This window comes from Nomascus leucogenys, chromosome 12 (assembly GCF_006542625.1).
Source record: "Nomascus leucogenys isolate Asia chromosome 12, Asia_NLE_v1, whole genome shotgun sequence".
NCBI lineage: Eukaryota > Metazoa > Chordata > Mammalia > Primates > Hylobatidae > Nomascus > Nomascus leucogenys.
The window spans coordinates 25,658,839-25,674,879 of NC_044392.1; the positions used below are offsets into that span (position 1 = coordinate 25,658,839).

At 34.5% G+C, this 16,041-nt stretch overlaps 1 protein-coding gene across 3 annotated transcripts in view; it reads left to right on the forward strand.

Annotated features, from left to right (window-relative positions):
* COP1 (COP1 E3 ubiquitin ligase) overlaps positions 1-16,041 on the forward strand; it is a 257,866-nt gene that overhangs the window by 121,275 nt on the left and 120,550 nt on the right. For all 3 annotated transcript variants that reach the window (XM_003258927.4, XM_012511523.2, XM_030823941.1), the window contains 2 exons: positions 1,232-1,346; positions 5,491-5,626. In XM_003258927.4, the coding sequence (XP_003258975.2) occupies positions 1,232-1,346; positions 5,491-5,626 (251 nt within the window). The remainder of the gene's footprint in view (positions 1-1,231; positions 1,347-5,490; positions 5,627-16,041) is intronic.

Sequence of the window (16,041 nt, forward strand, 5' to 3'; positions counted from 1 at the left end):
TCTAACATTTAAGTCTTTAATTCATCTTAAATTAATTTTTGTATAAGGTGTAAGGAAGGGATCCAGTTTCAGCTTTCTACATGTGGCTAGCCAGTTTTCCCAGCATCATTTACTAAATAGGGAATCCTTTCCCCATTTTTTGTTTTTGTCAGGTTTGTGAAAGATCAAATGGTTATAGCTTTGTGGTGTTATTTCTGAGGCATCTGTTCTGTTCCATTGGTCTATCTCTGTTTTGGTACCAGTACCATGCTGTTTTGGTTACTGTAGCCTTGTAGTATAGTTTGAAGTCAGGTAGTGTGATGCCTTCAGCTTTGTTCTTTTTGCTTAGGATTGTCTTGGCAATGTGGGCTCTTTTTTGGTTCCATATGAACTTTAAAGTAGTTTTTTCCAGTTCTGTGAAGAAAGTCATTGGTAGCTTGATGGGGATGGCATTGAATTTATAAATTACTTTGGGCAGTATGGCCATTTTCATGATATTGATTCTTCCTATCCATGAGCATGGAATGTTCTTCCATTTGTTTGTGTCCTCTTATTTCGTTGGAAAAAGTAACTCATTTTGTTTGATAATTATTTTCTAACAATTTCTGGATATTAAGATTCCCAAAATCAGGCCGGGCGCTGTGGCTCATGCCCGTAATCCCAGCACTTTGGGAGGCCGAGGCGGGTGGATCATGATATCAGGAGATCGAGACCATCCTGGCTAACACAGTGAAACTCTGTCTCTACTAAAAATTCAATATAATTAGCTGGGCGTGGTGGCGGGCGGCTGTAGTCCCAGCTACTTGGGAGGCTGAGGCAGGAGAATGGCATGAAACCAGGAGGTGGAGCTTGCAGTGAGCCAAGATGGCGCCACTGCGCTCCAGCCTGGGCAACAGAGCAAGACTCCGTCTCAAAAAAAAATTCCCAAAATTCTAAATTTTAGAATGGCATAATGAATTCTGTCTTCATTTTATTTGTAGAATTGAAGATGTTTCTCATTTTAGTCTTGTAAAACTGTCCTTTAGACCTTATTTTTAGTCATTATTCGTTTTAATCATTATGTGAATGAATTTGGTTTCTATTTTCATGTTAAAAGAAAAATTGGAAAACATCTCAGAATTACAATTTTTTACCATTTGTAATCATTTTATTGTGATGAACTTCTGAAGGTAAATGCTCAAACATTTGAGTATTCTGTGCAAAAGAAGAGTATTGTTTATTCTAAGTTTTGTGTCTTTTCTTATTATTTTAGACAAAGAAACAGCCTTGGTATAACAGCACATTAGCATCAAGACGAAAACGACTTACTGCTCATTTTGAAGACTTGGAGCAGTGTTACTTTTCTACAAGGATGTCTCGTATCTCAGGTATATATTTAGACCTTCTCAAATTATCTGAAATCTACATTTCAGATCTGTTTCTAGGTTTTTGTGCTGAATTTATGGAAAGTCCTGATTTTAAAGCAGAAGTATGTATTTTTGACATAGTCTACCAGATCATCATGGAGGTTCTTAGTGATCTTAGAGAATGTTACTTTCCAATGACTATTTTTGGTTCTATATTTGCGAATTCTGAATCTTTATATGGCAAGCTAGATAAAGTTAAAAAGAAATTCAGCCATGAATATGTAGCCAACAAAAATAAGTTTCATTCAGTTGCCTCCTGTTTAACATTAAATAAACATGAAGTTCTAAGCACTGTCCTCTGTGCTAAGAATAAAAAGATGAAAGAACTGGTTTCTCTCGTTAAGGAGTGTTGTAAATCGAGTCAGGGAAAGCAACAGATAAACAGTTCTGTGTGATATTATATGTTAAATAAGTTTACAGGAGTATCATGAGAATAGATAATAATATCCACTAATACAACTGATAGTAAAAAATCCAGGCCAAGTTGAAAATGGGGAGGTGTAAGGGCATGATCAGTGTAGGGATTTCAGAGGAGTTGTATATGGGCTATTCGAGTATGAATTAACTGAAAAAGATACTTAGAAACAGTTGTTCAAAGTAGAGGAAATAACATATGCAAAGATGTGGATGTGATAGCATAGGATATTTCTATTACTGTAAAAAAGTAATTTAGTTTTTCCTCTTTTTCTTAACTCTGTTCTTCAGTCTTTCTCAGTGTCTTTGCTCATCTATGAAGTAGAGACATTAACCCTAATGGGTTTTTTAATGATTGCAGGTGACATATATAAGATACAATGCTTGGTACATGTTGGGTGCTTAGTTAATTCATGTCATTAATGGGGCATCTGCTTAAAATAAACCCCACCAAGGGGAAAAAAAAAAGTCTTATATTTTATTGGTTGTTAAAAACTGGGTGTTGGTTTTCTCTTGAATATGTGTGTTTATATTATTTATAATCTACATATTGCTTAGATCCTATAGACAAATTTGCCTCACGATTAGTGGTATAGGAAAAAATATATTAGATTTACAAAGCATTTTTCCTCTGAAGACCAAGGGAGAAGCCAAAATTTGTTTGTTTGTTTGAAATTAACAACAAACAGTTTTTATGCATGGAAAGCTTTCATTTATTGCCTGGGAATGGAGCCCCTTATTGTGCTTGTGTAATAATCTATAAATATAAACTGCCATAGGAAGTTGTTAAGTTGAAAATAGCCCAATACCTGCATTCTGACTGGTAGAGTTCATGTTAACCCTTTCATACATTATTTGTTGGTATGATATTGAAATACAACTATAGGCAAGTGGCAGACCTGTAAAAAAAGAGGTGGGAAAGAGATTGGGGTAGGCTCTTATTAGTAATCTTTAAGTCACTGGCAGCATAGGCATGGTATGGAATAGTAACGGTCATCACAAGTCAGTTTATTTTTGGGGGTGTAGCTTTACAAGACAGTAGAATAATAAAACCAAGAGGAAAATTAGATCTTTATTTGTATGGGTATGGCTGTATTGTACCTAAAACATGTCTCTAGTTTTCAGGAATCTTATGTTGGCTAGCTACTCTAATTATATTGCTGGATTGTAAGTTCCTCCTAGTACCTTTGACTGTAAAGGGGAAATTTTAACTTCTCTGAAACGGTGTACCTAAGCGGTTGATTGTCCTTCGTATATTTTCAAATGAGAATCTGTAAATCCATCTGTATTCCATAACTTTTATTTCCAACTATTAAAATGAAAGATGAATATTAAAGAACTATTACTTTGGAGTTTTAACTGTAATTGAAAGAGGAAGTTAATTATAAAGCATTAGGAGAAAGAAAAGAGACATTGAATACACTTTTACAAACCAATTTGTAATTAGGGTAGGAGAGGTGATATACCAGCAGATATGTGTGGATGTTGATGATAAAACACCACGCAAACAAAATTCTACCTTTTTGTAACCTCATAAGTTAAAACCAATTACTATCAGATACTGAAAAAACTAGTTTTATTGTTTTCTTTATGGTTTCTGTTGAAAGTAGCTATTAATGAGCTTATACGATAGGGAGAAATCCAGTTAGCCTAGAACAGGATTATTAGCTTAGAACAGAATACACAATATTGAATGCTTGTGAGTTTTATGTACTTAGGAATTGATATCAAAATGAGAATGAATAGGATAACATTGAAACAGTTTTTAAATTAATAAAACCAACCATCTTTCCAGTATGTAGAATGTTAAATAACTCACAGTAATAGGATTCCATATAAAAAGAATCATTAATTATTATATCCAGACCACTCTGCAGTACAGTTGGGATTTTTATTTTTGCAAATAACCCATGTTATATTTATAATATGTGGAATTTCCTGAGAATAATTTTTGTGGAGCAAGAGTTTTATCTCAATACCGTTATGGTATTGCCTGTTAGGTAATTCCTTTTGCTCTCTTTAGAATGGAAGCACAACTAATTGGACCCTTTAAATCTAGGTGTTTTGATGAATTTGCTTAGTGGTTAAATCTTTAAAATTTATAAAATATCAGGGGCAAAAGCTCACTCAGTTTCCTCAAGTAATGTTATTTCTTTTTTTTTTTTTTTTTTTTTTTTGAGATAGAGTTTTGCTCTTGTTGCCCAGGCTGGAATGCAGTGGCGCCATCTTGGCTCACGACTACCTCCACCTCCTTGGTTCAAGCGATTCTCCTGCCTAGCCTTCCGAGTAGCTAGGATTACAGGCATGTTCCAGCACGCCCAGTTAATTTTGTATTTTTAGTAGAGACAGGGTTTCTCCATGTTAGTCAGGCTAGTCTCGAACTCCCGACCTCAGGTGATCCGCCCGCCTTGGCCTCCCAAAGTACTGGGATTACAGGTGTGAGCTACTGTGCCCGGCCCTGTTGTTTATTTTTTTCTTATAATAATTGTTACATACATTTCATCATGCAAACAGTTATTTTCAAGATAACCTAATATCTCCAGATAACATAAATTCTTTACTGTGCGTTATATTATCTGTATAACTCCTTTGACTTAATAATTCTTGCATCTTTCTTTTATTATGCTTACTAGACTTCAGATGGCATTTAAGAAGGGAAATTATGAACGTTTACCTTGAAAAAGTTGTGTGCGTGTGTATGTATGGGCTTAGAATAAAGAAGCTATGAAAATACAATGGTATAACAAACTTGTCTCAGTTTCAGTCTAGGAAACTAAAGTGCTCATTGTTTTTTTCATTCTTCAGAAAGGAAAATATACGTTCAAACGACACAGTGCTGAAAAGCAATGATTTTTTAAATTTATGCTTTTAGTGTAGGTCTGCTTCTATTAATAGACTGGAGAATAGATTAGTTGTATTCTCAGGTACTTCGTAAACTGATACTATGTTCTAAATTCCACATGATTTATCTTCCAATAGTTTACTGAAGTGGACTTTACCCAAGGTATTTGTATACTGTACCACTGGATGGAATTACCGGTTTTCATATTTCAGCAAGAGATTTGAATGAATATTTTTTCTTGATGAAGGCACTCTTTGAGATAAAAAGGAGCAATTTCAAACTTTTTTTTGTTTTGTAGAATTAATAGTTCATAACATTGCAGTTTTCTACTGTCTTTCTGTAATAGGATTTGAAACATTTCAGTGTATTATTTGGCGAAATATTTCTTCTTATTTATAAACTATTTTATCTAAAATGTTATTGTAAACGGGATTTTAAACAAAACATGGGCATAAATATGTATGCCAGTAAACACGTTCCTTCAAACTAACAAATACCCATCCAATATATGTACTCTTCTTAACATCCTCACATTCTCCATTGATGGATTTTTGTTTTAATGACTCTTAAATAGTAGCTCTATTATTATTATTATTATTTTTCCAAGAAATTATTGCCAAAAAAGTGAGAATTCACAGTGGAAAGAGTATCTTTCAAAGAACCAAGACATTTTTTATTAAAACTGAAAAATTAACCAATTAAGTTGTGCAAACTAGTCTTCAGTAAAATCTTTAAAAATTGTTTTTTCTATTTAGAATATAAATTTTAATTTGTGGATGTGGCTCTTTGACTTACTTTGCAATTCAATTCATCTGTTTTGTTTTGTTTTGTTTTGTTTTTTTCATATAGATGACAGTCGAACTGCAAGCCAGTTGGATGAATTTCAGGAATGCTTGTCCAAGTTTACTCGATATAATTCAGTACGACCTTTAGCCACATTGTCATATGCTAGTGATCTCTATAATGGTTCTAGTATAGTCTCTAGGTAAGTATTGGTCAAATTACTATTTTCTTTTGTAAGAATGTCTAGAATCTAATTGAATTTGAGAAGCACTTATAGCATTATTGTGAAAAGCATGGGTTCTGAAGTAGCCTGCCTATTATTAGTTCTGTGATTTTAGGCAAGTTCCTGAATTTCTATATGCCAAATTTCTCCATCTCTAAAGTGGAATAATGGATAGTATCTATCTCAAAAGGTTGTAGCTTGTTTTCTTGTATTGCAGTGTCTGGTTTTGATGACAGTATGCTCTTCTCATAAGTGCTCCCATCTCTGCATTTTCTGGAAGTTTGTATAGAATTGGTATTATTTCTTCCTTAAATATTTTGTAGAATTTGCCAGTGAAGCTTCCAGAAAAGAATTTTAACTACCAATTCAATTTGCGTAAGAGATTTAGGGTTAATCAGTTTATCTATTTCTTCTTGATTTAGCATTATAATTAGTTTGTGTCTTTTAAGACATTTGTCCATCTCATCAGGGCTGTTGAACTTATTGGCGTACAATTATTCATAATATTGCCTTATTATTCTCTTAATATCTTTGGATTGTATGATGATTTTCCCTCTTTCATGCCTGATAGTGGATTTTGTTTCTTCTTACCTTTTTCCTGAAGAGTCTAGCTTAGAAGTTAATCAATTTTATTGATCTTCCCAGAGAGCCAGCTCTCGGTTTTATTGATAGGCTGTATTTTTCTGTGTTCTGTTATCATGAATCTTTGCTCTTAATTATTTTCATTCTTCTACTTTTTGAGGGTTTAATTTGCTCTCATCTGCTAATTTCTTAAGGTAAAAATTGAGGTCCTTTAGTTGATACCTTCTTTTCTGATATAGTTACTTTGTGCTACACATTTCCCTCTAAGTACTGTATTAGCCACATCACAAAAAAACTGATGTGATACTTTTCCATTTTAATGTAGTTCAAAGTACTATTTTAGCTTTTTTTTTTTTAGAAAGTTTGTTTTTTTAAAATTGACAGATAAAATTGTGTTTATTGCACACAGCATGTTATGAAGTATATATCAAAATACCTTTTAATTTCCATATTGATTTTTCTCTTTGACCCATGATTACTGAGGCTGTTACTAGTTTCCAGATATTGGGATTTTTCCAGTTATCTTTCTGTTACTGACTTTTTTTTATTTTTAATAGACAGGGTCTCGTTATGCTGCCTAGGTTATCCTCAGACTCCTAGGCTCATGCAGTCCTCATGCCTCAGCTTCCCAAGTAGCTGGGACTACTACTGCACCCAACTTGCTTTATATTATTTTTATCATTATTTGAAATGTTTAATGAAAATGTATAATATACAGGAAAATGGAGAGAATGGAATAATTGCTCACATAACCATCACCCACACTCAGCAGTGGTTAAGATTTTGCTGTACAAGTTTTATGTATCCTCTTCATTTTGATTATTTTTTGCTTAAGTATTTTATTATTTTTTCCATGTTCCCTGACCACTTTTATTTTTTTATTATTTTTTATTACTTTCAACTTTTTTTTTTTATATAAAGGGTACACAAGCAGGTTTGTTACATGGGTATATTGCATGACACTGAGCTTGGGGTCCTAACATTTCCATCACCCAGACAGTGAGCATAAGTACACAACAAGTGTTTTATAAGCCCAAGACCCCTGCCCTCTCCCACCTCCCCATCTAGTTGTCCCCAGTATCTGTTGTTCCCATGTTTACATTCATGTGTCTTCAGTGTTTAGCTCCCACTTTCAAGTGAGAACATACATTATTTGGTTTTCTGTTCTTGCATTAATTCACTTAGGATAATGGCCTCTAGCTTCACTCATGTTGCTGCAGAGGACATGGTTTTATTCTTTTTTAAGGCTGTGTTGTATTCTATGTGCCACATTTTCTTTATCCAGTCCACCACTGGTGGCCACCTAGATTGATAACATGTCTTCGTTACTGTGAATAGCACTGCAGTGAACGTACTAGTGCATGTGTCTTTATGGTAGAACAACTTACTTTCTTTTGTGCGTATACTTACTAATGGGATTGCTGGGTCAAATGGTAGTTTTGTTGTAAGTTACATGACACATCTCCAAGCTGCTTTCCGTAGTGGTGATATAGTTTGCATTCTTAGCAACAGCATGTCAGCATTCCCTTTTCTTCACAGCCTTGCCAGTATCTGTTATTTTTTGACTTTTTGATAATTGCCATTCTGTTATGAGATGGTATCTCATCCTGGTTTTGATTTTTATTTCTCTGATGATTAATGATGTTGAGCGTTTTTTCATATGCTTGTTGGCAACTTGTATGTCTTCTTTTGAGAAGTGTCTGTTCATGTCTTCTTATTTTTTATTGGTTTTTTTGTTTTTCACAGGTTAATTTTTTTTTTTTAAGTTTCTTGTAGATTTTGGATATTAGGCCTTTGTCAGATGCATAGTTTGCAAATACTTTCACTCATTCCATAGGCTGTCTGTTTACTCTGTTGGCAATTTCTTCTGCTATGCAGAAGCTCTTTAATTTAATTAGGTCCCACTTGTCAATTTTTATTTTTTTTTTGCAATTGCTTTGGAAGACTTAGCCATAAATTATTTGCCAAAGCCTGTGTCAGGAAGGATATTTCCTAGCTTTCCTTCTAGGATTTTTATAGTTTGAGGTCTTAGACTTAAGTTTTGATTGATCTTGAGTTATTGTATATGGTGAAAAGTAGTGGTCCAGTTTTATTCTGCACATGGGTAGCTAGTTATCCAAGCACCATTGATGGGCAAATAGGCATTCCTTTCCCTATTGCTTATTTTTGTTGATTTTGTCAAAGATCAGATGGTGTAGGTTTGCAGCTTTATACCTGGGTTCTATATTCTATTCCATTGGTCTTACGTCTGTTTTTGTACCTACCAGTGCCATGCTGTTTTGGTTATTGTAGCCTAATAGTATAAATTGAAGTTTGGTAGTGTGATGCCTCCAGGTATGTTCATTTTGCTTAGGACTGCTTTGGCCATTCAAGCTCTTTTTTTGTTCCATGTGAGTTTTAGAATAGTTTTTTTCTAATTCTGTGAAAAATGACATTGGTATTTTATGGATAACATTGGATCTGTAAATTGCTTTGAACAGTATTGCCATTTTAACAATATTGATTCTTCCAAATCATGGCTTATGGAAGAATTTTCCATTTATTTGTGTCATCTTTGATTTCTTTCAGCAGGGATTTGTGTTCTCATTGTAGAGATCTTTCACCTCCTTGCTTAGATGAATTCCTAGGTATTTTATTTTCTTTGTGGCTATTGTAAATAAGATTGTGTTTTTTATTTCTTTCTCAGCTAGAATGTTATTAGTATATGGAAGTGCTACCAAGTTTTGTACATCGATTTTGTATTCTGAAACTTTACTGAATTTGTTTATCGGTTCCAGGAGCCTTTTGGCAGAGTCTTTAGGGTTTTCTGTGTATGGAATCATATTGTCAGTGAAGAGAGATAATTTGACTTAATCTTTTCCTATTTGGATGCCATTTGTTTCTTACTATTGACAGATTGCTCTGGTTAGGACCTTCAGTATAATGTTGAATAGGAGTGGTGAAAGTGGGCATCCTTGTCTTGTTTTAGTTGTCAAAGGGAATGGTTTCAGCTTTTGCCCATTCACTATTATGTTGGCTATGGGTTTGTCATAGATGACTCTTACTGTTTTGGGTTATGTTCTTTTGATGCCTAGTCTGTTAAGGGTTGTTATCATGACAGGATGTTGGATTTTATCAAAGACTTTTTCTGCATCTGTTGAGATGATCATATGTTTTTTGTTTTTTATTCTATTTATGTGGTAAATCACATTTATTGATTTGCATATTTTGAATCAAGCCTTGCATTGCAGGAATAAAGCATACTTGATCATGGCAAATTAACTTTTGATGTGCTCCTGGGTTCAGCTTATAAGTATTTTGTAAGCTGAACAAATACAAAGTATTTTATTGAGGATTTTTGTACCTGTGTTTATGAGGGATATTTGCCCAAAGTTTTCTTTTATCATTATGTCTCTGCCAGATTTTGGTATCAGGATGATGCTGGATTCCTAGAATAAATTAGGGAGAAGCCCCTCCTTGATTTTTTGGAAGTTTCAGTAGGATTGGTATCAATTCTTTGTACATCTGTTAGAATTTGTCTGTGAATCTTCTGGTACAGGGATCTTTTTGCTTGGTAGTTTTTGTTTTGTTTTGTTTAAATTACTGATTCAATTTCTGAACTTGTTGCTGGTCAGTTCAGATTTTCACTTTCTTATTGTTTGAATCTTGGGAGGTTGTGTGTTTCCAAGAATTTATCCATTTCCTCTAGATTTTCTAGTCTATGCATAGAGATGTTCATAATAATCTCTGAGGATCTTTTGTATTTCTGTGGTATTGGTTGTAACGTTATCTTTGTCATTTCTGATTGCACTTATTTTGATTTTCTCTTTTTTTTTCTTTGTTAATCTTGTTAGTGGTTTATCAATCTTGCTTATTCTTTTGAAGAAGCAGCTCTTGGTCTTACTTATCTTTTGTATGGACTTTTGGGTCTCAATTTCGTTCGATTCTTCTCTGACTTTAGTTTTTTCTTCTACTAGCTTTGGGATTAGATTGTTCTTTTTCTTCTAGTTCCTCTACATGTGATGTAAGGTCATTAGTTTGAGATCTTCCTAACCTCTTGATGAAGGCATTTTTAGTGCTATAAATTTTCCTCTCTACACTGCTTTAGCTGCATCCAAAGATTTTGGTAAATCCTATCTCTATTTTCATTAATTTCAAAGAATTTTTTCATTCCTGCCTTAATTTCTTTGTTCATCCAAGAGTTATTCAGAAGCAAATTGTTTAATTTTAATGTTTTTGTGTAGCTTTGAGAGATCTTCTTGGTATTGATTTCTATGTTTATTCACTGTGGTCCAAGAGTTATGCTTGGTGTGATTATGATTTTTTTTTAATTTATTGAGACTTGTTTTATGGCCAAGCATGTGGTCTATCTTAAAACATGTTCCATGTACAGATGAGAAGTTTGTATATTCTGTGGTTGTTGGGTGTAGTACTCTGTGTCAGTGTGTATCCAGTTGGTCAGGTGTAGAGTTTTAAGTCCAGAATTTTGTTGTTAGTGTTCTGCCTCCATGATCTGTCTAATGGTGCGAGTGGGGTATTGAAGTCCCCCACTATTTTTTTTTTTTTTTTTTTTTTTGAGATGGAGTTTTGCTCTTGTTAACCAGGCTGGAGTGCAATGGTGTGATCTTGGCTCACTGCAACCTCCACTTCCCAGGTTCAAGCGATTCTCCTGCCTCAGCCTCTTTGGTAGCTGGGATTACAGGCGCCCGCCACTGTGCCTGGCTAATTTTTGTATTTTAGTAGAGACTAGGTTTCATTATGTTGGCCAGGCTGGTCTTGAACTCCTGACCTCATGATCCACCTGCCTCAGCCTCCCAAACTGCTGGTATTACAGGCATGAGCCACCGCACCCAGCCTGAGGTCCCCCACTATTATTTTGTGGCTCAGTCTTCTTGTAAGCCACGAATAACTTGTTTTATGAATCTGGGTGCTCAGTGTTGGGTGTGTATGTGCTTAAGTATTTTAAAGCAAATCTCAGAAACTTACCTGTATCTCTTAAAATGGACATTGTTAAACCACAGGGCTGTATCACATCTAAGCAAATTAACAGTAATTCCTTGGTATAATCAAATTGCTAGTTCATGTTCAAATCTCTTAGAATGAATAATGCTAAAAAGATGTTTTTTGAGGCATATCAGGAATTTGGTAAGTTTTAATGTGTCAAATATTGCTAAAACTTAACATGCTTTTCATTTACAGGACTAAGATTTGAATTTATTATGTAAATGAAGGTCTTAAAATTTAAGCCATTAGCTAAAGAAACTTGGAGGAGATCTTTTATTGTATTCTGTCAGCTGTTTAACTCAGTAATGAATAAGACAAAAATCATACATTCCTTTATTTTTCTGTATGTTGGCACTTGACTGAGTAAAATTTGAAAATGCAGCAGATTATGGGGTGCATTTTATTACATAATTTAATTAACAAAAAATCATTGATAACCTAGTGCAGGCTAGGCCAGACTAGGCATATAGTCATGAACAGGCCAGACATGACACTTGGATTCAGGAGAGCTCACAATCTTATTTTAGGGCCCTTATAGATAAGAAATAAAAGAATAGTTTATGAAACAGTTTAGTTTGGAGCAACAGATTAGCATTCTTACTTAAATTCTTAACTATATTAAGAATGTGTACTATGCTTTTAAGGACTTCATAAATGTAGATTGAATGTGAAATGGCAAAAATAAGTGTCAAAGTTTATTTATAATATTGACCTGATATGTATGCACTTACCTGTAGTTATGTGACTATACAAAGAGTAATAATCTTTTTTTTTTTTTTCATTCCTGAAAGCCATTTTAGCTTGATTTTGGGGAAGAGAGGGTTTCATTATTGCTTTCTTAAAGCTTGATGTAATGTAGTGTTGGATTTTTAAAAATTGCTAATAAACCCTAATCATACTGACATTTATATGAAAACATTGTGCATTCTGAGGCAGAAATACATTCTTAGGAAGACCTAAACAAGATCTTAGTTTGGAAATACTTATAAATTGTGGTTAGATTAAAACATTTAGGCTAATATAAAAAATTTTAAAGATACCTCTGGTTGGGCCATCTTGCATGCTACATTTATTTTTTTCTATTAATTACACCAAATTAATGTTTTTTAAAGAAAAAATTCAAGTTTTAAAGTGTCTTAGGCATGAGAGATGAAGACTAGCAAGAAAGGATGACATGGCCAAAGAAATGAAGGTGTGAAAAACTCTTGACAGCTCTAGTGATTTTTTGCTTTTCTTAGTTTCTTATATTCAAACACATCATTGATAATAAATTTACTTCAACGCCTTTTAATTCCTCCCGAAAAAGGAAATTTAATTAATTTCTTTCAGAAAGAGGAATAAAGAGGCCAGGTGAGGTGGCTCACACCTGTAATCCCAGCACTTTGGGGGGCCGAGGCAGACAGATCACTTGAGGCCAGAAGTTCCAGACCAGCCTGGCCAGCATGGTGAATCTCCATCTCTACTAAAAATACAAAAATTAGCCAGGCGTGGTGGCGTATGCCTGTAATCCCAGCTACTTGGGATTCTGAGACAGGACAATTGCTTGAACCTAAGGGGCAGAGGTTGCAGTGAGCTGAGATCACTGCACTGGGCAACAGAATGAGACTCTGTCTCAAACCAAAAAAGAGGCCTAAACAAGTATTTGAGAAGGCAGATAATGTTGAATTTGGTGCATTATTTTGTTGCTTTGTAAAAGAGATAATTATTCTTACTGTAAAATTGCATGACATAGTGTTGGTCACTTATTGCAGTGATAATCTGAGAGAAAAGGCCGAACCAGAAACGTATTTTTCTTCCTTTGCTTATTTGGAGTTAAGACCATACCCATCAGTCCACAAGGTGGCAGCATTTGTTTACTTTGGCACTATCTCAACTATCAAACAGTAGACAAGGTATGGAATTGGTGACATACAGTGAAGTTCACTCTTAAGTAGAAGGTGGTCCTAGGTTAGTAATGGCAAGGAACAGGAAAGAAGACAGTTAATTGCATTCTTTTTACACACAGCAATAATAGCATATTTTGCATTTTTTCTTCTATTAGGTGTTCAGTGTCCACCAGAGAGAAATAGTTTGAAACTGTATAGTTTAAACTTAATATACTTAGTAGTGATGGTTGTCTTTTGAATTCCGAGTCTGAATTTTGTACAACTAGATTGTTATGGTCAAAATTGTTATACACTCTACCTCTAGAGAGTTTTTCAATATTTTTACTTATGTTTGTTCAAACTGTTGGAATGGAATTATATCAAGCATTAGTAAATTCCTAAGAAGAAAATAGTTATCTGTGGTGGCATTCATTGATGCTAGAATAGTCTCTGTACTGGTAATGTAGAGTGTGTTACCTACTCATTTTTAGACAACATCATAAATATTTTACATCAATTCCCTAATTCATTTAATCCTTGTATCAACCCTGTGTAGCAAGATACTGCTATTAATCTCATTTTCCAGATGAAAAAAACTGAGATAGAAATTTTGTAACTTGTCCAAGATAAACATAATGCCAATAATAGAACTGAGATTTGGATACAGGCGTACCTGAATTCTAGTGCTCTTCTATTCACTTAAGGATTTATTGAAACTTTGTAAAGTTTCAGAAAACACTTTTCCTTTGAGACACCCAGAAGAAAAAGAGGAATTAATTCTTTTGAGGTTCTGACACTGTGTATCCCTATTTCTATAAGGAGGTCAAAATAATGAACATTTTTATACTATTTTTTTGACGTATAATTCTGCACCTTAGATGTCACTTTACCATAGTTTGAAACTATTCAAATTAAACTTTATGTTTCTACAGTAGTTACAAGGACCATTCTTTGCTAAGTTTCAATTTATAGTTAAGCAAATGCGGATCCAGATTGAGGGTAACTTTTAATATGTTCCTTATTGTAGAATGCTTGTGAGCTTTAAATTTATACTTAAAAAGACACTCTAGGTAATTATTGACTTGTTTTCTAAGGAATAGATATGATTTTTAAGACTGCCAATGTACTTTCCCTTTTCGTCAGAAGATATTTCCATTATTGTCTTAAGTGTTATTGACCATCTGGGGTTGGTTGAGAAATGAGATGAATGGGAGTGCAGAGGGAAGGATTTCCTTCCCAAATTTTGCTGGGATCAGTCTTTTAAAGCAGTTATTTTTAAAGCTGTGTTTCAGGCTGGGAGATTCATCTAGGCAGGGGCCTTACCGGTCTTATTTCTTGCATATTCCTGTGTCTGTAAATACTTGTTAAATGAATGCATGAATGAATGAAAAATTGTTTTACCTGCTGGGAGAGGATCCAGAGTAAGTAGGACTCTAGCATTAGTCCATATATGTCCACATATTTGCTTGTTGATAAGTATTCCTTTGAAGAAATAATCTTTAGGCTATAAAAGAAGTTTGTGAATTACCAGTGACATATGACAGAAATACAAATTCATGTTAACAACTTAAAAAGGAATGCAAGATTGTCAGCAAGTGTTGGTGAGTTTTCTACTTCTATGGTAATTCAAAACATACCTGATTCAAAATAAAGGTTAAAAGGGAAACACAAACAATCTAAGCTTAAACTTTGAAAGTCACTACATGTACTCCCACCCTCATAACTTCTACCCTAAAATTTTCCTCTTCTAATCTCGACTTGGTTTTCCTGTTTATTTTCTCTTGCTTTTGTCAGAGGCTTGTCAGTAGTACGGGTGAAGCCATAAGCTGAAATAATTTTACACATATCCACAAAACAAGATTAATTAGGTTAGCATTTAAAATTTTAGTAGACTTGTGAAGGTTTGTCACAAACCAGTGTTTGTTATCCAAGAAATAAAAGTAGAACTTACGTCTAGAAGCCACATTTTAAGGTTAATATAAGGAAGATCTTTGTAGTCAGCAGTGTGCTGAGGTATAATAACTTTCCTCAGGAAGCAGTTGCCATACATTCTTAAGACTTTTTAAAACCAAATTCTAGCCGTTTTTATTTAGAAAATCTTTCTGTGATCCTAAGATCAGTTGTATATTCACATATATTTGTCTAGAATATTTTTATGCTTAATTTTTTTCAAAATCGTACCTATTCATGTTAAACAGGTTAAGTGCTGAGAGTGTAAGAGTGATGTACATGGTAGTGAGGACACAGACGGTTAAGCGAGTATACTAGGCTGTTCTTGCCTTGCTATAAAGAAATACCCGAGACTGGGTAATTTATAAAGAGAAGAGGTTTAATTGGTTTACGGTTCTGCAGGCTTTACAGGAAACATGGTGCTGGCATCTGCTCAGCTTCTAGGGAGGCCTCATCATCATGGTGGAAGGTGAAGTGGGAGCAGGCAAGTCACATAGCTAAAGGAGGAGCAAGTGAGAGAGAGTGAGCAGGGAGGTACCACACATTTTAAAAATGACCAGATCTTGCGAGAATTCACTATCATGAAGATAGCACCAAGCCATGAGGGATTCATCTCCATGATCCAGACACCTCACATTAGGCCCTACCTCCAGCATTATGGATTACAAGTTCAGTATGAGATTTGGGCAGGTACAAATATCCAAACTCTATCAGTCAATATATAGAATAAAGTGTTTTAAGTGCTTTGAAAGTATTTACAGTGTACAGTATGGAGAAGAATTGGACAGAAGCAGGAGTGGTTGCGCATGGGAGCTCATGCCGATAATACCATTGCTTTGAGAGGCAGAGACAGGAGGATTGCTTGAGGCCAAGAGTTCAAAAGCAGCCTGGGAAGCATAGCGAGACCTCATTTCTACAAAAATTAAAAAATCAAAAATCAGCCAGGCCTGTGGTGTGCACCTGTAGTCCTAATGAGGAGGGTGAGGTGGAAGGATCTCTTGAGCCCAGGAGCTC